Consider the following 22,843-nt stretch of genomic DNA (forward strand, 5'->3'; position numbering starts at 1 on the left):
GACCGTACTGCGCCCTGACCCGGCTACGCTTGTTTTGTGCAGTTCAAAATAGGCGTAGGGAGAGCGTGCAGCTTCGCGACCTAGCAGGTCCCACCCCGACTAAACCACGCTCATGGAGATTTTCCACGTTTGGCCCACGATTGGCCAATGCTTTCGGACACTTTTCCGTCGTAGCAGAAGCGGCGTCTATATTATGTGACTAGGGTACTAGTGCCATGTGCTGGATTTTGACGGCGATATGCCCCGATTTAATAACTTTTCAGATCGGAGTGATCGGCATGGTCGTCGTAAAAACGTAGAGCCGTGTGACGGGGGCCACAAAAAAATCTACATCACAGCAGCGAACAGGAAGTTGTTGGTGGGGGTGCGGAGGGCATGGTCGTGATAGGCATGGTCGTGGTAAGGACGCAGCGCTGTGTGACCGGGCCCTAAGTACTACGATGACCTGCCTTCCGCAAAAAGCCTGGAGCAAAGAACACGACTGACTAGATCGATTGTACTGCTGTTCAATCACTGGTGGTAATAACATTTTGCTGGCCACTCTCTGTTGAAATTAGATTCGCTGGGAACGTACGACAGTGATCTAGCTGCTTAAACCAAAGGCAATCGAGACTTGCTTTTACAATGGCAATATTTTTCAGCCACTGGTGATAATTATGAGACCGGTGTAACACGAAATTTTTACTCCACGAAAAATTTACTCCGGAGTAAATATTTCGGACGAAATTCTTACTCCGAGTACACTTTTCGTACGAGAAAAGAACTCCCCAAGGCACGAAAAAATTACTCCCTCCACGAAATTTTTACTCCCCATTTTTTTTACTTCCAGTAAAAATCTCGTACGCAAAAATGGGATGCGGGCGAAGGGATAATGCCAATAAGTGATCTCGCGCACACGAATGTCGCGCTACCCTCCTTCCACCCCTTCCACCACCAAGACTAACAGGGGACAAGGGAGTAAAAATTTCGTACACCTGGCATGGGAAGTTAAATTGCTTGTGTTTGGGTGAAGTAATTTATTCGTTATTTATTCGTCATGGGAGTAACATTTTTGTACGAAATGTTTACTCGGAACTCACCTGTCTTGGGGAGTAATTTTCTCGTGCAATGGGGGAGTGCTTTTTTCGTAAAGGGAGTAACTTTTTCGTACGAAATGTTTACTCCGGAGTAAAAATCTCGTGGGAGTAATTTTCTCGTGTTACACCGGCCTTTGTGGAGTTGGATTTCGTGAGAATCTAGTGTCGTAAACTATCATGGGTGCCAGATTCAATCCAGCAGCGAACAGGAAGTTGTTGGTCGGGGTGCGGAGGACAAATTCTGACAACACAATATGAAGGTAGGAGTATCTGAATATTCCGTAGGTTATACTTTTTTGACTTCCTATAACGTTACCCGTTATTCCGTCCATATGTGTACATTTATACAAGCAGTGACACTAAGAGAAAAGGGAAGATGACAGGGATTTATAAGCTGACTGTACTTGCGTTGCGTTGGGACAGTCCTGAATAACAAAGTAAGTAAGGCACAACCTGTTCCTCCGGAATATTGAGAAATGAGGCTTACTTCTCTTGTCAGTTTGATCAAAGTCTCATCTGTCGAATGATTCATGTTTATATTTGCTTTCAATCTGCTTGGGTTTACCTGTAGGCTGTTGGTTAAAGTTTAGTGATTTGTTTGCCTTATTGCATTAGACTGATATGACTGTTTGCTGTGTGTGTGTGTGTGGTGTGTGTGTGTGTGTGTTCGTGTGTGTGTGTGTGTGCGTGCGGGCGTGCGTGCGCGCGTGCGTGCGTGCGTGCGTGCGTGTGTGTATGTGTGCCAGTGTGTGTGTGTGTGTGTGTGTTTCACGTGTTGTTGTTGTTGTTGTTGTTGTTGTTGTTGTTGATAATTTCACACCGTGAAAGTCAAAAATATAACTGTTCGGTTTGTATAGGTTGTGAAAGAGTCAGTAGGCTACTCTTGTAATCATTGGGGCGAGCTGTCCCGTGTGACATAGGCCAATCACGGCGTGTGTCCATCTTGTAATCATTGGGGCGAGCTGTCCCGAGTGACATAGGCCAATCACGGCGTGTGTCCATCTTGTAATCATTGGGGCGAGCTGTCCCGTGTGACATAGGCCAATCACGGCGTGTGTCCATCTTGTAATCATTGGGGCGAGCTGTCCCGAGTGACATAGGCCAATCACGGCGTGTGTCCATCTTGTAATCATTGGGGCGAGCTGTCCCGAGTGAAATAGGCCAATCACGGCGTGTGTCCATCTTGTAATCATTGGGGCGAGCTGTCCCGTGTGACATAGGCCAATCACGGCGTGTGTCCATCTTGTAATCATTGGGGCGAGCTGTCCCGTGTGACATAGGCCAATCACGGCGTGTGTCCATCTTGTAATCATTGGGGCGAGCTGTCCCGTGTGACCGCATAGACCAATCACGACGTGTCTCCAAACGTGGACAAGGAATTCGTCAAGTGCAGCCGGAAAAAAGACTGCATCAGTGACGCAACCCGGCGCACACAGGACACACAAATGACACCTCAAATACAGACGATCACCCGTTTACTGTATCAACTGGATCCTGTTCACGCGCTTCACACTGAACAGAACCACATGGTTGACCAAAACCCCTTGCGTGCATAAGTGCGACATTTAAAGAATCCTTTTGATCTGACCGTTTTGGAGGAGTGTCTGGCGAATGTGACTAATTTGAATAGTTTGGGGAATACATTGTACGGTCATTTGGACGCACATGTCACGCGATTTGCTCGAAAAAGCACACACACACAAAATGCTCATTAATTACAATGAAGAGAGTGAATGAGTATCACGCGCTGCTCCTCTCGAATGCTGGAATTTGAATGCGGCTAACCCGGTGAACATCAGTTGTGCCACTAGGGACCCAGTGGCCCTGGTAACTGACAACATCGAGTCGAATGGTTCAGGGAAATAGCCAATTTCTCACACAAGAGTACACTTTCCATTCCATTTTACGAAAACCTTTGTTCTTGCGATATACTCGATTTTGCAAAGTGAACACTGTCTCCTACTATAACTTCAAACCCTGAATCTCAACGCATAACTTTCAAAGCAATCTAAGAGCGGTTTTGTTTTCTTAGATAGTATTCCTTTAACATGCACCCTCGTAAGCTCATCGATGATAACACACACACTTGAGATACGGAAACTACAAGAAAAACCCTTGAGTCCAATCTGATAAAGGCAAGATGTTACAAACTGCATAGAGTCAACATCAAGAGTAATAGCCGCGTAGTTTGTATTGCTTCGGAGATAATCAGCAATCAAAACTTCAAAATGCCGACGTCAATTACATGGCCAAGAAGATGAGGAAAAGAATGGGAGAGGGTGTTAAAGGCACACCCCTTCTCATAAAAACAGCTTGGCTCACCTTCTCATGCCTGAAAGTGGCGAGTATTTTACTCGCCATGTCTGGAAGAAACATGTAAATGGTGAGTAGAAATGTTAATCATGCGAGTAAAGTTGCTGAAACAAGACAGTGGTTGGTTTGGCGAGGAAAACAAATACAATTTGCTCTCTGGCTAGTAAATTATGAGAAGTACTAGCGCAAGGCCAGTGAACCATTTCGTGGATTTTCAGCGCTGCCTTCTCCTATCTGGCCAGACTTCTACATGTGATTAGACCAAGTGTCCACTTGGACACATAGCGACCATCAACAGTCTGGCTGTTCTTTTAGCAGAGTGTATCAAATAACTAAAGGGAAGTAATCGCTCTTTATGCATACGACATGTGTAATAGAGTAAGCGAGAGTTGTACGGAACCTTTTCTCCTGGCACCTGAGAGAATAACAAGCATTGAAATGAACAAGCCACTTTCATTCATTCCTTTTAGCAGAGTGGATTTATTTGATACTTTTTGCCTTGAATCAATTTCGTTAAATCCTCCTGTGACTTTTCAAGAATTAGATGCTTGTAATATGTATACAGAAATCCAACTCTTAAGACATTAGGATGCAATGATCGGTATGGAGCTGTGTCACAGGCTGAGTGTTAAAAGTTATGACTGATGCGCCTTTGCTCAACTGTATATTCTCTTCTCTAAAATAAGAATTCAAAGTTTATCGTACTACAATGATTATGATTTACTGATTATTTTATTCGGTGCCGGTATTATTTCTGCTCTTTCGCTTTGACTCTCTCTCTCTCTCTCTCTCTCTCTCTCTCTCTCTCTCTCTCTCTCTCTCTCTCTCTCTCTCTCTCTCTCTCTCTCTCTCTCTCTCTCTCTCTCCCTCCCTCTATCTCTCTATCTCACTCTCTCTCTCTCTCCCTCTCTCTCTCTCTCCCTCTCTCCCTCTGTCCCTCCCTCCCTCCCTCCCTCCCTCTCTCTCTCTCTCTCTCTCTCTCTCAATATGTATCTTCCATACTCTCTCTCTCTCTCTCTCACACACACACATACACACACACACACTCACACTACACACATACACACACAAACACACACAAACACACACACACACACACACACACACACACACTCTCTCTCTCTCACTCTCTCTCACTCTTTCTCTCTCACTCTCTTTCTCTCTGTCTCTCTCTCTCTCTCTCTCTCTCTCTCTGTCTCTCTCTCCTCTCTCTCTCTCTGTCTCTCTCTCTCTCTCTCTCTCTCTCTCTCTCTCTCTCTCTCTCTCTCTCTCTCTCTCTCTCCGGCTCAGATTCTGTCTCTTTCACACACACACACACACACACACACACACACACACACACACACACACACACACACACACACACACATACACACACACACACACAAACATGCACACATACACATCATTAGCACACAAACACACACACGCAAACAAACACACACACACACACACATACATACATACACACCACACTCTCTCTCTCTCTCTCTCTCTCTCTCTCTCTCTCTCTCTCTCTCTCTCTCTCTCTCTCTCTCTCTCACACACACACAGTCACACACGTAAAACATCTCCACTCAGTCTTCAATTGTCCTTTTTGAAAACCGTGCGCCTGTGGTTTGTCACGCCGTAGACTTTCACAATAGAGAGTCAACGTTGAATACCCTATAACGGAACATAAGTGACACCAACCGCTCTAGTGAAATGCAGCAACGCTAACGCTGCGCCTACCACTAACCCGCCCACAGGGGTGCAAATTACATATATAAAACAGCTATGCAGATTAACGAGAGTGGAAAATACTTACCTCATACTGTGGCAATATGTAGGACTACTCCTTGGGCAATATGTAGGACGCCCGCAAAACAACTGCGTCTGTGATGAAAGCGAACCATATCCGGATTGTTTGGGAAACCGCAGTTTTTGAGAACACAGAGTGCATGGAGGGAAAGGCTGCTCAGTGAATAAGTGACAGTCGGAGGAAACGAGTGTGTGAACCAAGTAGGCTTCACATTGTACAGTGGTTTGGAATACTTCGCTCACTTGTGTGTGTGTTGTGTGGGTTGTGATCACAACTGCACATTTCACTTCCGTGTTGCATCTATATCATCATGCATGTGTAAGGTAACGGTAGATTGCAGAGAGTTTGTGTTGCATCTATATCATCATGCATGTGTAAGGTAACGGTAGATTGCAGAGAGTTTGTGTAGGCTAATTGTGTATCCTTTGAAATGTTTGTCGTGTGTGTGTGGGGGGGGGGGGGGTTGTGTGGGTGTGGGTGTCAGTATGTGTTTGTGTGTGTGTGTTTGTGTGTGTGTGTATGTGAGTGTGTGTTTGTGTATGTGCGTGTGTGTGTTTGTGTGTGTGTGTGTTTGTGAGTGTGTAAGCGTTTGCTTGTTTGTTTGTGTGGTTGTTTGTGTGTGTGTGTGTGTGTGTGTGTGTTTGTGTGTGTGTGTGTGTGTTTGTGAGTGTGTAAGCGTTTGCTTGTTTGTTTGTGTGGTTGTTTGTGTGTGTGTGTGTGTGTGTGTGTGTGTGTGTGTGTGTGTGTAAGGGGAGAGAGAGAGAGAGTCTGTCTGTCTGTTTGTGTGAATATATTTATGTTTGTGTGTCTGTGTTTGCTGTGCCTGTATTCATGTGTGTTTAGTAACGTGAAAGTCTTTCGGGCTGCGTCGGTATTTGCCTGTCTGACTCAATGTGTCTGTGTCTGTCTGTCGGGATTGTTTCAGCCAGTCAAACGGCAAAGCCGCGTACATGTCTGTCCGTGTCAAGTTGCTTATGTTTGTACAGGTATACTTTTCTACACCGTGTATATATTGCGTCCTTATTCCTCAGTAACATGCACAGAGCTATGTGTGACCACTTGCCTAGGTTTTGCTCTCGGAATGCTTTGTCCTCGGAAATTGTAGAACAGGCTTATTGTCCCCCTACCCGCGGCCTCGTTGTTTGCAAGTTTCAAGTTTCAAGTTTTATTAGTAATCCTTCAATTGCAGCCGCATGGGTTTCGTGTGTTGATATGTAGAACTGTAGCTGCCAAGTTTTATTCCAACGTTCGTTCAGTTTCTTAACCAACGATCCTGCTTCTTGAGATCTGTGTTATCTATGCTTTCTTTCTGATATGTTACACTAATTTAAATCTTGTGTGCGTGTCCGTATGCGCGCCCGCGCGTGTGTGTATGTGTGTGTGTATGTGTGTGTGTGTGTGTGTGTGTGTGCCGGTCACGTGTGTATGTGAGGGGGGGGGGGAGGGGTTGAGTGAAATATCGACGCTGTAATTCACAAACCTCGTATCTCAATTATTGAGGTTTTGGAACTAAAACAATAGTAAGCTCCCTTATTATGTTGCCCCTGTGGTGATTACATCTCGTAGCTCCAACTGCTTTCTAAATGGGTTGTGAATTACAGCAACGACATATTCATGTGTTTTGATGTTATTAATTGTTTATTGTCTTTGATGAGGAAGTGCAGACAATAGAAAGGGTTCACACTATTGCAATAAAACGGTTTTTTAACGGTTCCTTTGCATTCTTCAAGCAAACTTTTTGTATGGAGAAACTGGTCGATATTCACTGTTTATCAGAACAATTGTGAAATGCGTCAAATACTGGATTAGTTGACCAGGCTGCCTACGACACGTATTAGCAGACAGGCGTATGAAATGTTACTGATACAGTCAGAAACAGGTCGAGAAAAAAAGGACAACAAAGGTGAAGACAATATTGATTGTTGAGAATGGCTTTGGTTTTGCTTGGTTACATCAAGGAGTTGGAATGGAGAGGCAGTTTATTAATCAGTTTAAGGACAGACTAATTTGTTGTTATAAACAGAGCTGGCATCTAGGTGCCCTCCGTAAAGAGCAAGCAATTTTCAAAGAATTTATTTTTGCGTGGTTTATCTTATCCCTGAGCCATTGTGAACCCGTGTGATCCAGTTTGCTTTTTTTTCACAGTTTAGTCGTCAGTTTGTGATTTCAATGCGACTCGCTGTAAGCTTATCTGCAATAGCACGTTATTGTGTACCTCTGAATTTAAAACGCAACAAACGGCTGCGAGTCACACGAACTAGAGCGGTGGCGGTTGACCGTTCAGAGGAACTGGCGCTATGCAGAACCGTCGTCATCTTGAACACGCGGCCAGTACAACTGGCCTTGACACGGAACGATTCAAGGGGGGCAATCTCAGTCATCTGAAAGAGGGAAATCCAAACGCAATCCGCCTTGTTCGATTTTATGGGCTTGGACGATAGAGAAAAATAAGAAAAGCAAAAGCTGGAGTCCAGTCTGGACGAAACTGCTATCAAGAACGCAGAATTGATTTTTTCTGAGTTTTTTTAGCCGTAAGCGCCATGTTTATCGGAGCAGGAAACTCTTCCAGAGTGAGGCCCCTTTGTTGGTTTCACTGCGGTGAACAGCAGTTATGAGAAATTCGAAATGAGAAATGGCGCTTACGGCTAAAAAAAAAACTCAGAAAAAAATCAATTCTGCGTTCTTGATAGCAGTTTCGTCCAGACTGGACTCCAGCTTTTGCTTTTCTTATTTTTCTCTATCGTCCAAGCCCATAAAATCGAACAAGGCGGATTGCGTTTGGATTTCCCTCTTTCAGATGACTGAGATTGCCCCCCTTGAATCGTTCCGTGTCAAGGCCAGTTGTACTGGCCGCGTGTTCAAGATGAACCGTCGTCTGCTACGAGAAAGACGTTTTGCGTGACACGTTTCCGGGCTTTTCTTTTTTCAAATTTTCAAAACTTCAAATGGTACTGATCTTGTCTTGATGAAAAAAGAATTCTTTTATGATTTAAGAATGTTTGTGTAACACGCTTTCAATTTATTATTTAGATTTTAAAAGTTAGGTCTAGCGCCAAAACGAGCCGTCCGATTGTGATGCTGAACAATCCGGCTGGCCACGCAAAAATTAATTCTTTGAAAATTGCTCGCTCTTTACGTAGGGCACCTAAGATGTTCCCAAGCGGTGAGTGTGTAAAAGAAAGGGAGTTTGTACTGTGTGTAAAAGCCTGGCAGTGTCTGTTACCAGAAACTGATGGTTTACGTAAAGCTGCAAGTGTGCCTGTAAACTGTCAGATATGTAGAGAATACTTCATGGTTTGCTGTGTCATACCAGATTTACACAAGTTGCTTTTTTAAACATCGAAATGCGAGCGGAAAGCGACGTTTCTTAAAAAGGAACGAGTGTAAATCTGGTACGATACAGCCATGTAGTATTATGTTTATTCTTCATACTGTACCAGCATGTCTTTTGCGCAAAACGTCCCGCAGTCTAGGCGCCCAAATTGAAAATCTTATGAGCAGTGGAAAATGTCGGTCCCTGCCAGACTAGTTTGACGCGACCTCCTTTACATGATATACTAACGTGTGAGTGTATGGTTATGTTATGTAGCCTAATGGATGGTCTCTCTCACGAATGTAGGATGAAATAGGGTAAAGTTTAGAACTGACTTGCGGCGATTGTGGCAAGAGTGGTGCACGCAGACTTGAAAAAACCCTTCTACTGCAAGTGCTTACAAACAGCACTTGTACTGGGCAGAATATACCTGCGCAGTTTCAGCAGCACAGACGACGCACTGCCTATTATGTATGCCGCGATAGGGATTATGACGAGTACTTGGCCTGTTTTCCTTTCATGCAACGTGTAGCGGGCTGGGATAATCTGCAGTGCGTCGTCGGTCCTGTTGAAGTTACATAATTATGTGAGCGGAGCCCCTAATAACGCTTTCTGGTCGTGTTGCTGGGTCATGTATCACTTGGGTGATGTTTTTATTCCGTTTTTCATTATGCAAACTTTGTGTGATTTTATCAACAGACCACAAGGAAAACTGATAGCCTATTCAAGGAAAATATTTGACCGAATGACTGGTTTATCGATAGGGCAGGCAGATCGAGGGGTCGTCTGTGTGAGTGGCTTGCGTTTTGACATGACTCATCCATTTTGTTAACTGGTTTTGTTTGTGTTAAGTTCCTTGGTAGATTTATGGATGGATGGATGCATCCGTAGACGGAGGAACGGTGGGCTGAGTGAATAAATGGATGAGCCGTTGGATGGCTACTTTACTAATTCCACATTTTTGTGTCTTAGGCCCACAAAAAAATAGTCTGTTTACGGTAACCCGACCGACCCTATTTTTTTCGCGCGACCCTAGACTTTTTTTGGGCATTTGGGGGGGGGGAAAAATCTTTTTTTTTTGTGTGTGCAAAATAACGTAAAAATATGGGTTTTTTGGAGGAAAAAAAAATCCCGACCTACCGACCCTATTTTTTTGGCCTATGTTACCGTAAACAGACCTCTTTTTTTTTTCCTTACTAATTCCACATTTTTGTGTCTTACCTTTTTGACAAAAGATGCGCAGATCACAATGCAAGCGGATTTCCAGCAGCACTTGAAGTCAGAAATGAAGAAGAAGTAGAAGGAACGCGTCAACTGCCACGATGAATCCAAACAACCGTTTTCCATTCCATTCCCCCGGTCGCCCGCCTCATCGTGGTTATCCACATCCGTCACAACAACCATTCAATCCACCTCCAGCGTTCCAGCAACATCAACAGTATCATCAACATCAGCAGCCGCCACCATCACCTTTTCAGCATCCAATATTTCAGCCAGGAAGTCGTGTTCCGCATCAGAGTCCTGACCACACTGACCAGCATCAACAGCGATACCATTCACCACAGCAGCGTCCACAAGGGTTTGAAGCACCTCGCCAGCAATTTCACCACCATCCTCAGCCGCAACAGTATCAGGAGCAACATGCATATCAGACCCAGTCTCCGTGGCAGCAACAAGGTCATAGTCCGCAACCGAGACAAGGTCAAGGTCAGCACCCAGGCCAAGGTCAAGGTCAGCACCGGGGTCAAGGTCAGCAACAACAGCAAGCTCAGAAAGGTCATTTACTTAACCAGGAAAGAAGCAACCAGCATAAAGGATCAGCAGTTGACTCTACAAAACCTGCAGACAAGTCAGGCGCAAGTTCCGCAGAGTCCTCCAAGCATGACGCCCTGGCTATTGATCGTATTAAGGGCGTAGTCAAGCCACGTGAGGGTGCTGCCGACTCCAAGAGAAGGAAAAAGCAGAAACAACCCAAGTCCGCAGCTTCTGATGAGGTGGTTGCTGCTGGGGGTGACAACACGGGTGTCAGCAGGAAGGAGCACAAGAAACAACTCGCCAAGGAGGTGAACATTTTATTACACGTATGATTGACTTTTGGGGGGTGGAAGAATGCTCTGCACGACTAGACTGATTGTTTAATTTGTTGTTTTGACGACTAATTCGTCAACTCTAGTTTAATTTACTTTTATTGAAACTTTAATTCAAAACGTAGTACATAGACTATAGTGCAGGGTGACCCCAAAACAATTCAACCCTCAATAATGGTAATCACTTTTACATCTGTGGACCGCCTCACTTTTTATTTGGGGGACATACACTACAGCCTATGCATGACCCTTCCACAAAGTGGCCATTTTGTAGATCAAATGGTCTGTCTTTTGTGCAATTTCAAAACAAGTTTCCAAATTCGGCGATCGACTCAACAGAACGAGGTTTGACATTGAGCGGTAGCAATACTTACCTTATTTAAATCCTCCACACCTTTACCTTTTGGATTATCTGAATGTGTGAGTATAAACAAACACCCCCTTCACCCCCTAGATCATCGGTGTCTGGCAGAAAGCAGTTACAGCTAAGTTCAAGGCAATCCTTAGGCCTAAAAAAAAAAAATAGGTGTGGTTACGGTAACCCGACCTACCCTATTTTTAGGGGCCGATCCTATAACTTTTTATTACATTTGTCAACAACAACAACAACAAAAAAACGAGTGCAAAAAACGCAATGAAAGCGAAAGCGCCCGTGTCGCACACTTATTTCCCTGTCAAGTAGGTTTAATTTGTACACATTAGAAAAAAAGTTTTTTAAAAAAAAGTGATTGCCTACCTACCCTATTTTTTTTTTGTTGTTGTTGTTGCTATGTTACCGTAACCACACCTATTTTTTTTTTTGTGGCCTTAGACTGGAAACCTTTCATGCCATTGACAATTTCGGAGGTGTACTTTGGAACATATTTTGGAGAAAAGGTCAATGTCGGACCATTATACCTGTAGACTCAAAACCGGCTTTGTAGAATGGTCGTGGACGAACTGTAGTTCATGCACAACAACTATGAAAATATGTGCTAAACTCAAATGACTGGAAAAAAGTAACCCCTTCGTTGTAAAGTTACACTTGCGCAATGTCGCGCAAAATTAATCAATGACATGAACGCGCTCATCCCTGGGAAGTGCCCTGATCCTGCCTGTAGTTGCTGTAAATATTCAAGTCACTGATTGTCTAATGTTGATTAAGGAATACAATGTCATTTGAATTACCCCAAAGGTAACAATCTGGAGGGCTTAAATCGGGTGAATTTAGCTACCGCTCAATTTCAAACCTCGTACTGTTGAGTCGATCCCCGAATTTGGACTTTTGTTTTGAAATTGCGACCATTTGATCTATATAATCGTCACTTTGAGGAATAGCCATGCATAGGCTGACGTTTATGTCCCCTAAACATGGAGTGATTCTGTCAGATGTAGAATCTATTCACTTTTTGTGGGTTGCATTGTTTTTGGGTCACCCTGTACAAAGCATGTTTACATCATGTTTTTGATTAAATGGTCTTCCTTTGCTTGGGCCAAAAAAAAAAGGTCTGTTTACGGTAACATAGGCCAAAAAAATAGGGTCGGTAGGTCGGGATTTTTGTTTTTGTTTTTGTTTTTGTTTTTCCAAAAAACCATATTTTTACGTTATTTTGCCAAAAAAAACAAGATTTTTTTTTTCTTTTCCCCAAATGCCAAAAAAAAGTCTAGGGTCGCGCGAAAAAACTAGGGTCGGTCGGGTTACCGTAAACAGACCTATTTTTTTTTTTGGCCTTAATGGTCTCTTGTTAGAGCCATTATTCTAGTTGTAAACACAGCATTTTTATAAAATATTTTAAAGCAAAATGTTACATAAACAATCCTTTCCTATTTCATCGTAATGAGTGTCACATGGTCTTTGTAACATCATTTGAAGGTAAAGTTTCCGCTTGTTTCCGGTAAGTTCTGCCATTTTGCTGACTTCCGGTGCCAGACGACATCCATGATGTTTCGTTTTGTCAATGATACAACGTTCTTTAAATTAACCGGCAGGCATCTTTGTTTTGCAGCTTTATGACGAGGACATGCACATAGAGTTGAAAGAAAAGCTGGGCTCTGAACTGTTCACCACCATTTTCTTTCCTCCGCAATCCTTCTACAGCGCCCACACTGTTCAAGAACACGAATCCTTACCCGTATACGTGCAAAAAGAACTGAAGATCAACGACTCCAACCTTGCTTGTGATCGATCTGAACGTGATGTTCAACTTTGCTTGAAAGTCATCACGGAAGTCACGGGTGAGAAGCTGTGTGTCATCTTCAACTACCCTTTTGACAACTACTTGTCGAAATCTCCATCCAAAAAGAAACAGGACTCACGACAGAAGGATAAGTCTGGAAATCTTGGATCTGTGGCCAGAGGAGAAGAGACTGGTGACTTAGTTCCTACTGCTGCTGAAGAACGAGACTCACAGCTGTCCACATCAACTCCACTCGAGAGTTCTAAAGATCTCTCCGATCAGTTGCCTCACAGTCATCATCTGAAGTTCGACCCTAGAAAGCAATTCCCAAAACTGAAGGACATTTTCCCAACCCCTCAGGACCTGGACAAACTCTCGAAACGCGGCGACTTTGACGTTCTCATCATCAGTCAAAATCAAGGTTGCATCGTCATGGAAACCAAAGCAGTTGGCTACAACCAGCCAGTTCACCTGGACAAGGTCAAGGAGAAGGTGAAGCAAGCAGTAGGTCAGTTGATGAAGGAAGAACTTGTCCTTCGCCACATGTTCTCTGACTTGGTGTCCGATCTTCCCGTGAAAAAGGTGATGGCTTTCCCCAATGTCAGCAGAGCGGATTTGATCAGTGCCTGTTCTTCAAGTGACCTTGAAAAGGTAAGTTTCTTGTAGCTGTCTGTGTTGTACGTCTCCATGGTGCTTTTTACATTTAGTCAAGTTTTGACTAAATGTTTTAACATAGAAGGGGGAATCGAGACGAGGGTCGTGGTGTATGTGTGTGTGTGTGTCTGTGTGTGTGTGTGTGTCTGTGTGTGTCTGTGTGTTTCTGTGTGTGTCTGTGTGTGTGTGTAGAGCGATTCACAGTAAACTACTGGACCGATCTTTATGAAATTTTACATGAGAGTTCCTGGGAATGATATCCCTGGATGGTTTTTTTCTTTTTTTCGATAAATACTTTTGATAACATCATATCCGGCTTTTTGTAAAAGTTGAGGCGGCACTGTCACACCCTCATTTTTCAATCAAATTGATTGAAATTTTTGTAAAGCAATCTTCGACGAAGGCCGGACTTCGGTATTGCATTTCAGCTTGGTGGCTTAAAAATTAATTAATGAGTTTGGTCATTAAAACTCGGAAACTTGTAATTAAAATTATTTTTTATTAAACGATCCAAAAACAATTTCATCTTATTCTTCGTCATTTTCTGATTCCAAAAACATATACATATGTTATATTTGGATTACAAACAAGCTCTGAAAATTAAAAATATGAAAACTATGATTAAATTTAATTTTCGGAAATCGATTTAAAAACAATTTCATCTTATTCCTTGTCGGTCCCTGATTCCACAGACAAACTCAGTAAGCTAAAAAGAATAGAGATACAGAAAAACGTGTTATCCTGCTGAGCGCGACCACTACCGCACGATTCTGGCTTGTCGATTTCACTGCCTTTGCGGTGGACTGACGAAACTACGAGTATGCGGTCTTGGTGAAAAAAGCAGTGCGTTCAGTTTCATTCTGTGAGTTCGACAGCTTGACTAAGAAGAAAGGATTTTATATGACTGCTTTTATGTTCTTTTCAGGTACGAACGCGTATACAAATTAATCCCTACTTCATTTGTGACAAAGTGACGTGATTCGAAATTTCAGTGAATTCTTGTGTTCCATAAAAGCATTTGTGCACGTCACCAATATCTCTATCATATTTCTGCTACAGGAGCTGTGTTCCTGTTTATCTGCCAAAAGCTTGGAGGAAGCTACCAGTAAAGTGCTATGTGCAGACGTGTGGTCTGGAGAAAGGGAGCTAACGCCGTCACACGACGTCCTGCTTCAGTGGTGGGAAAATGTCACCAAGGAAGACAACTCATGGTGCGGTTCAGAAGGAGGGGAAGAGGCAGGAGTTACTGAACCTGGACCAAAACTTCAGCAAGCTGTTTATGAGCAAATCCTTGCAAGGTAACTCAGCTGCACAGCTGAAACAGCTAGAGTATTTTTATTTTTATTTTTTTAATATTTTATTGTATTGCCTCATTGTGCTTTGTGTAGTTATCTCTGCATTTTAAAATGCAAATCAAACACGCAGGAGTCCGCACCTTTTCTGCTGTGGGTATTGATCAGTGTTCTCTTGTACTGAATAGCCAAACTTATTTACTTTTCTGTCATTTTCTTTCCCAGACTAGCCGGTCCCTACTCAAAGATGACGGTTGAAAGCAAAAAGATGGCAGCAGAAGCCAGGACTGTCGCAGACTGCGTGCATCTTACAGGCCTTCGTTACGGTCGTCATATCCTGAATGAAGACCAGCTGGAGATCCTAGACAGCAAGGATCAGTTTGTCTACCTCACTGGACCTCCAGGATCAGGGAAGACGCTAATGCTGGGTTTGAAGGGGATTGACTGGGCGAAGAAAGGAGACCATGTGATTGTCTTCATTCCCAAAGGTATTAGGAGATATATGTACTCTTCAGAGGCTGGTTATTCTTGTGCTTGGTAAAGTAACGTGATATGTAAGAGGTTACAGTTGTATCATGCATTGATCTGAATTGTCTAATGATAACCCTTGCGACATGCACAATGCAGTTATCTATATATGACTACCTATAATTTGAAGTATCTGAGCCTTGCTAAGCAAATAGTTGAAAAAGTTGTCCATGACAATTTCACGGGCAGTCTGCCTGTTTAATTTCCTGTCTGCATGCGCCTGTGTGTGGGGTGGGGTGTATGTGTGTGTGTGTGCGTGCGTGCGTGCGTGTGTGCGTGCGTGTGTGTGTGTGTTGTGTGTGTGTTGTGTGTGTGTGTGTGCTTGCAAGTGTATGTGTGTGTGAGTGTTTATGTGCGTGCGTGTGTCTGATGTCTGTCGGTGTCTGTCTGTGTCTGTCGGTGTCTGTCGGTGTCTGTCTGTGTCTGCGTTCATGTGTTATTTCCTTTCTTCTTACCTTCTTGCATTAGGAAGATTTCAGATTGTATCGTCTGGGTCACAGATGCTTTACGTCTGTGGTTTTTAAGCCTCGTGTTTTGTGTGTTGTCATGTATTAAGGTCATTATTCTGGTGATTATTTTTTTTACAGGTGTTGGTTGGGGCAGCCTCGTATCACAAACACTGTACCAGCGTATAAAAGAGTATGCGAGTGAAGTCTCGCCACCATCAAACGCTGGGGACGTTATTCCAGAGTCGGCACATTTGACAGTAGCATCGGAGGGCGCATTACCAGTTAACGCAGAAGATGTAACAACGGGCACATCAAGTGTGGATTTCATGATCAATCCGCAGCAAGAATCGTCAAAAAAGGCAGCTTTATCCGCAGATCAGTTGCAGTTGGACTCAGACCTACGACAATCTCTTTCAAGTCGCAGTACAATCCACCGTTCAGAAGATGTTGACGGACCATCGGATCACATGTCCCAGTCTGGTAAATGTCACACAACTACAAAGGACGTCATAGAAGACAAAGGAGTGAACATCCACGCAGTTGAAGAGGCTGCAAGCTTCCCAGTGAACGTCAATACAGGGACCATCCAGAAAACAGACGGATCTGCAGAAGACTGCATCCATGCCGAGCCTGACAAACCAGAAGGCGTCCAAGAGAATGTCCACAAAGCAACAGTACAAAAGACTGAGGACACAGCAAAGTTTGTGAAAGACCTCCTGGACCAATACAGCGACCGGCCAGTGAGAATCATTGTGGATGAAGGACCAACCAAAGTTGATGTTGAGCACCAGCACAGGATCCTTGAGGGAGCGAAAACCAGGATGGAGGATTCACGGAAGGAGTTGCAGAAACTGTTGGAAGACATGCACAACGGTGAGGGTTCTGTGTCTTCAAAAGGAGAGGACACAGTGCCTGCTTTGTCTGAGAGCAAAGTTGAAGAAGGCAGGAAGAAAGATAACGAAGTCAAGGTAAGGTACTAAGTATTTACTTTGAAAACTTGATGTATACATACATGTGTAGATCTGTTTTTGTTTAAATGTATTTCCCCTGATATCGACGTTGGTAGAGTTTCTTGCTGTTTTAACTCTCCTTGTTGTCCATCGAAATTGCAGGTGAACAATGTATGATAGTACAGAAATGTTGCGAATGACGGTGCAACTGGTGAAGGTTTTGTGGCGACTGTTCTTTCCCTAAATCGAACTCTGATAAGTATATATATATATGCATGAGCATAATTGAGAACACACAGAAGGTACAGATACAAAATTTGCCTCTTTCAGGCTCTTCTGGACAAGATTCGACACCATCTTCACACCAGCAGCGATAGACTTAAGGTGCTAAACCCCTCACACGGCAGACCACTGGTCACCCAATCAGCCATCTGGCAATCCCACGTCACTGTCATTGTGTCTGCTCACCGAGACATTTCGGACCTTTTGACCCTCGTGGACAGACATGTGACGACAGGATGTGACTCTTTCACTGCAAACCGCACTCTTGTGACTTCGGCGAACTCAGATGCAGGGGAAAACACCAGCGAAGTTTCCGAGACTTCTGGACCCCAAGGAACAGCAAACACACGTATTGTGCTGGACAGACTCGTAGGGGAGATGCTGGATGTGTCTGGTAGACTCTACAACGTGGAGACTAGCTTGGACTTTTTCGTCATCAGTGACGTCTTCTCGCTGCTGGTGAAGGAGAGAAGAAGGAGGGAGGTGTCGGTGTGGAGTTCAGGGGTGTCCTCCTTCTACCAGCCTCCGGATTTTGAGCACAAGAAGTTGACCCGTTGCTTGCGCTGCCCTCCAACGGTGCAGCAAGTCTTGGACATGGTGGAGAAAGACATGGCCGTAAGTTTGTTCTATTTCTTTAACTGGGCGTAAGTTATCATTCTTCTTCTTTTTCTTCGTTCATGGGCTGAAACTCCCACATTCACTCATGTTTTTGCACGAGTGGTTTTTTTTACGTGTATGACCGTTTTTACCCCGCCATTCAGGCAGCCATACGCCGCTTTCGGGGGATCGGAAACATGCTGGGTATTTTCGTGTTTTTATAACCCACCGAACTCTGACATGGATTACAGGATCTTTTCCGTGCGAAATTTGCTCTTGTTCTTGCGTGTACACACGAAGGGGGATAAGGCACTAGCAGGTCTGCACATAAGTTGACCTGGGAGATCGAACAAATCTCCACCCTTAACCAACCAGGCGGCCGCGGCCGGGATTCGAACTCACGACCTTCCGATTAGGAGGCCGATGTCATATCCACCAGGCCACTGCGCCCGTCAAGTTATCATTCAAAAAGGAAAACAGACTGACAAAATAAAATATTTTCGCAGAAAAGGAGAGACAGAACAAAATGGAAGCAAACAGTCAACAGACGAATCCCGAAAATAACTCTGTCGGGTTCGAATGGGTTGTGAAAGAGACAAACATTAGGCAACAAAAAAAAAAGTCTGTTTACGGTAACATAGGCACACAAAAAATAGGGTCGGTAGGTCGGGATTTTTTATTTTTATTTTTTTTCCCAAAACCATATTTGTAAGTTATTTTGCCAAAAAACACAGACTTTTTTTCTTCTTTTTTTCCCCCCAAATGCCAAAAAAAAGTCTAGGGTCGCGCAAAAAAAATAGGGTCGGTCGGATACTGTAAACAGACTATTTTTTTTTTTTTTTTTTTTTTTTGGGGGGGGGGGGCCTTAGATTACCTAATTACTAGCAAGCACCTGGACAGGAGCATGTGTGAATTCATTTGTTAGAGGAAAAGCTGTTAGAGGAAAAGCTGTCAGAGGAAAAGCTGTTAGAGGAAAAGCTGTTAGAGGAAAAGCTGTTAGAGGAAAAGCTGTTAGAGGAAAAGCTGTTAGAGGAAAAGCTGTTAGAGGAAAGGCTGTTAGAGGAAAAGCTGTTAGAGGAAAAGCTGTTAGAGGAAAAGCTGTTAGAGGAAAAGCTGTTAGAGGAAAAGCTGTTAGAGGAAAAGCTGTTAGAGGAAAAGCTGTTAGAGGAAAAGCTGTCAGAGGAAAAGCAAGGGTATTCACACTTCCACAACCCAAACCCGACGGAGTTATTTCAGAAAATCCTCTATGACGAACATGAAAGAGAGAAATTGAAATGTCGCTTTGTGATTATAGACTGCTGTAGAATTTTGATCGGTTTTGTTCAAGAAGACTCACCCAAAAACACTCGGATACCTAATTATTTTTCCAGTTTCAGTTGTTATCTAAAACATTAGCACATCAGGCCCCATTACGTTTACGTTTGTCACTTTTACAAGGGGTAGTCTCCAGCCTTAAGAATGTATGTAATGTAGCTCTCTTTGCTGTATGAATAATCCGTTCTGAATTTGTTTTTAATAACAGGTGTGGTGGGTTGGGACGCTTGATTTGAGATTGAGATTGATTTGAGATTATTCTGTATACTTTGAAAATCATCTTACATTAATTTTGCGATCAGGACTGTCCGGACTACCGTTACCAAGTCAACAGTCTCCATGACGACAGATTCCCACTACCCACTGATGGACCGGAAGTGAAACTGCTGAACCACGGCAGTCACGTGACCCAGGTGAAGGACATTCTAGACTGCCAACAGTGTGGGGACGATTTGGCTGACTACCTCGTCAATAGGCTGCGTGTTGGTGAGTCTGATCCACACCATAATCTAGATTTTATATCACCAAAAATTGCAATTACAGAAATTCCTTTTAACTAAATCAGTCACTTGGCAAAACTGTAGTTACATACCTCTTTACATCACAAGAACGTTACCAAATAGGGTGCCTGCATCCCCCCCCCCCCCATCCCCCCCCCCCCTTTTTTTATCGTTTTTTTTTTTTTTAGGGTGGAGGGAGGTATATAGTGACCTGCGCTTACTACAATCGCATCAATTGCAACAAATATGAATTAAATCAAATTTCTTGCGTTGATTTCTGACTCTCATCGAGCAATCTTTTGAATCTACAAGAATCGTGTTCACTTAAGAAAAAGAAAAAAGGCAATGTTTCACTTTTTTTAAATTTGAACAAAGGAGTCAGCTTGCAGGAAAATCTATGAACAAAAATTAGAACGCCTTAACATGATTTCGATACTCACATTCAGAGTTCGAATTTTTGTGTCAAAGCTTTTGAATTGTAAGTTTTTTAGTGTCAAGTTTGTGAAGTTTTAGCAGCCCTATAAAATCAATTTCCCTCCCAATCTTGCAGGGAGTAATGGTGGTCTGCAACCGGATGACGTCATAATTAGTGGCAGTCTGGACATCGACAATCTTAGAGGGAGACCATTTTTGCAGGCGTTGGAGGCAAAGGGGATACAACTCCAAGGCGAACACAAAGAGCTCACATCCCCTCCTCCTTATCCTGGAAAAGCCTTTGTCATAGGTTAGTGTGTAAGGTTCAGGGGTGATCGAAACAAAGCACACACCAGCATTTTCATTTTCATTTTTCTCATTTCATTTTCATTTTCATTACTTTATTGTCCCATCGCTGGGAAATTCGGGTCGCTTCCTCCCAGTGGAAAGCTAACAGCAACGGAGTCGCGCTACCCAGGTGTCTGCGTGTTTATGTGTATTCAGCCACCTGCACTTATGGCAGAATGACCAAGGTCTTTTACGTGCCATTGTGATGACACGGGGGTGGGACATGGCTTCCGTCTCTGGGTCTGCACATAAAGTTGACCCGTGTCCGTCCCGGCCCGAATTCGAACCTGCGACCTTCCGATCACAAGTCCAGTGCTCTACCAACTGAGCTACCGGGCCCCCACTCACACACACACACACACACACACACATACACACACGTACACACACGTACATACTCACACAAACACACATGTACATACACAAACACACACACACACACACACATACACACACACACGAACACACACACACACACACACACACACACACATACAAACACGCATTGGAACGCACGCATATCCATCTCCGTAACATAGTCGTTCGCGCCGATTTGTTAGGTGCCTAATTTCTTTCTGTCTGCCTGTATGCCTGTCTATTGGGTTATCTTGAACTTTAGCGTGTTAAATTCATTGCTCAGAATCCAGTGACATTCTTTACTTAGTTTTGATACAAGTCCATGTAAGCAAGCCGAAGAACATTTGTGAAATTAATTGACGGATTGAGCTCCAAATTTAAGCATAATTGATTAATTTGGTTGTTCAATCGACGAAAATGCACCAAACATGGCGTACGTTATCAACCATGGGACATCATTTACACGAAAGAGTTGTCTCCCTTGTCCGCTCATACGGATAATTCCTTCTTTGACCCATGTAAACGAAATGCATTCGTACAGTTCATCGGAGTTCATTCCGTAACTTCAAAGGGATCTAAAATGACTTGTCATGATTACAAGTGCAGGTTCTACAAATTTGGAGACTTAAATGCCTCTGAATTCTGAGCTATGAATTTAACACGCTAAAGTTCAAGATTGCCGTCTATTGTTCCGGTTTTAACGTGCATGTCTTCACATTTTCCCCATGTTTGTACAGGGGGTTGCCCAGTCCAAGGCCTGGAGAGTGCGGTCGTTGTCTTCATCCCTGATGTCAGCCGCGTTTCAAAAAACACCAAAGACCTGAAACAGTTCAGGCCCGGCCTGCCTGATTGGTTGAAACACATGGGCCGTTGGAACCGGTGTCACCTCTGGTTTGTTGCCTCTCGCTGTCTCTCTCAGCTGATAGTCTTCCATGTTTGAAAAAGGCAGTGGTAAAAATGGAGGATTCCAGCCAAGCTCATGACATCGTCATAATGTCGAACCGAAAACAACGCAGAGAGTTAGAAAGAGAAACAGACGGACAAACAGAGACAGAGACAGAGACAGCGAAAGAGCAAACGAAAGAACTAACGAGCAAACTAATTAATTAATTGTCAAGTTTCTAAGCTGAAATAAAATGTAATAGTCCGGACTGATTCAAAAATTGTTTGACCAAAATTGTAATCAATATTGGTTGAAAAATGAGGTCGTCCCAGTGCCGCCTCAACTTTCACTATAAGCCGGATATGACGTCATCAAAACCTTTTATCGAAAAGACAGTGTCAGGGGGTATCCTTTTGAAGAATTTGTACGTAACGTTTCCTGAAAATCAGTCGGTTAGTTTTTTTTCAGAATCACTCTACAAACAAACAAACACACACACACACACACACACACACACACACACACACACACACAACACAACACACACACATATACATACACACACACACACACACACACACACACACACACACACACACACACACACACACATACACAGATACTCCGTCACCTTAATCTCGATTCCTGGTTCTTTCTGAAAACATTTGATCAAAATTGACTAAATGTAAAAAGCGATGTCGTGTTTGTTTTATTATCCCTTGATATCTGGACAACTAAGTTTGTGATTTGTTTGACGTTGAAACCGTAGACATCTCTTTTTTGTATTAATGTTTGTTATTGTGTTTTATTGTAATGATATAAGCTTTGGCTGTGTTACACGCCATCATTTTATATTTTGAGGACAGTGTACATACATTAACCAACTGTGCACACGTAATTAAGTGCGAGCAATTATTCAGACTCAATAAGATTGTATTGCCACTGTTTATTTACGCTTCTGCCTTGTAAGTATGCTATCCATAATTTCCTTATGAAAATTACAATTCAACTATTTATTTATTTCCTTTTTTTTTGGGGGGGGGAATCTTTATTAAGATTTTTTTTTTACTACATTAGGTTTTGCTCATTCGTCTGTTTGCTTGCCATCTTCTTAGTATGTAATTACAGCATTCAAATGTAAAGATGAACAGAAATGAATCGGTTTGATATCATGTTCGTTCGACTGAACACAATGTCGCAGTCATGCCACAGTCCAGTCAATTCGTTCGGTATCAACAAATGTGTAGACGGGCGAAGTGGCGTGGTGGTAAGACATCGGCCTCCTAATCGGGAGGTCGTGAGTTCGAATCCCGGTCGCTGCTGCCTGGTGGGTTAAGAGTGGAGATTTTTCCGATCTCCCAGGTCAACTTATGTGCAGACCTGCTAGTGACTTAACCCCCTTCGTGTGTACACGCAAGCACAAGACCAAGTGCGCACGAAAAAGATCCTGTAATCCATGTCAGAGTTCGGTGGGTTATAGAAACACGAAAAAATACCCAGCATGCCTCCCCCGAAATCGGCGTATGCTG

General features: G+C 43.4%; 2 protein-coding genes across 4 annotated transcripts in view; one reads left to right on the plus strand and one right to left on the minus strand.

The window, feature by feature from the left end:
- The window catches only part of LOC138946343 (serine-rich adhesin for platelets-like), a 43,192-nt gene extending 37,895 nt beyond the window's left edge, over positions 1 to 5,297 (minus strand). The window contains exon 1 of the mRNA XM_070317899.1: positions 5,197 to 5,297. The gene's annotated coding sequence lies outside the window, so the exon portion shown is untranslated. The remainder of the gene's footprint in view (positions 1 to 5,196) is intronic.
- Positions 1,241 to 21,836, plus strand: LOC138946344 (uncharacterized). Of its 3 annotated transcripts, none has more exons than XM_070317904.1 (10): positions 1,241 to 1,336; positions 9,739 to 10,566; positions 12,576 to 13,397; positions 14,460 to 14,698; positions 14,918 to 15,180; positions 15,808 to 16,637; positions 16,950 to 17,516; positions 19,115 to 19,298; positions 19,863 to 20,036; positions 21,169 to 21,836. In XM_070317904.1, exons 2-10 carry the CDS (start codon positions 9,826 to 9,828, stop codon positions 21,369 to 21,371), a joined length of 4,023 nt encoding a protein of 1,340 aa, XP_070174005.1. In that variant the 5' UTR covers positions 1,241 to 1,336; positions 9,739 to 9,825; the 3' UTR covers positions 21,372 to 21,836. The 3 variants fall into 3 exon arrangements, with proteins under 3 accessions (XP_070174005.1, XP_070174003.1, XP_070174004.1); XM_070317902.1 differs by lacking the exon at positions 1,241 to 1,336 and adding an exon at positions 5,073 to 5,513; XM_070317903.1 differs by lacking the exon at positions 1,241 to 1,336 and adding an exon at positions 5,073 to 5,508.
- Positions 21,837 to 22,843: the final 1,007 nt, after the last annotated feature.

Source organism: Littorina saxatilis, linkage group LG13 (genome assembly GCF_037325665.1).
Source record: "Littorina saxatilis isolate snail1 linkage group LG13, US_GU_Lsax_2.0, whole genome shotgun sequence".
Classification (NCBI taxonomy): domain Eukaryota; kingdom Metazoa; phylum Mollusca; class Gastropoda; order Littorinimorpha; family Littorinidae; genus Littorina; species Littorina saxatilis.

Excerpts from the sequence above, each read along its gene's own strand:
- LOC138946344 (XM_070317904.1), top strand. The coding sequence starts at position 9,826 with ATGAATCCAAACAACCGTTTTCCATTCCATTCCCCCGGTCGCCCGCCT. Across the intron at positions 14,699-14,917 it reads TATGAGCAAATCCTTGCAAG|ACTAGCCGGTCCCTACTCAA; the intron begins GTAACTCAGCTG and ends TTTCTTTCCCAG. Across the intron at positions 17,517-19,114 it reads TGGTGGAGAAAGACATGGCC|GACTGTCCGGACTACCGTTA; the intron begins GTAAGTTTGTTC and ends TTTTGCGATCAG.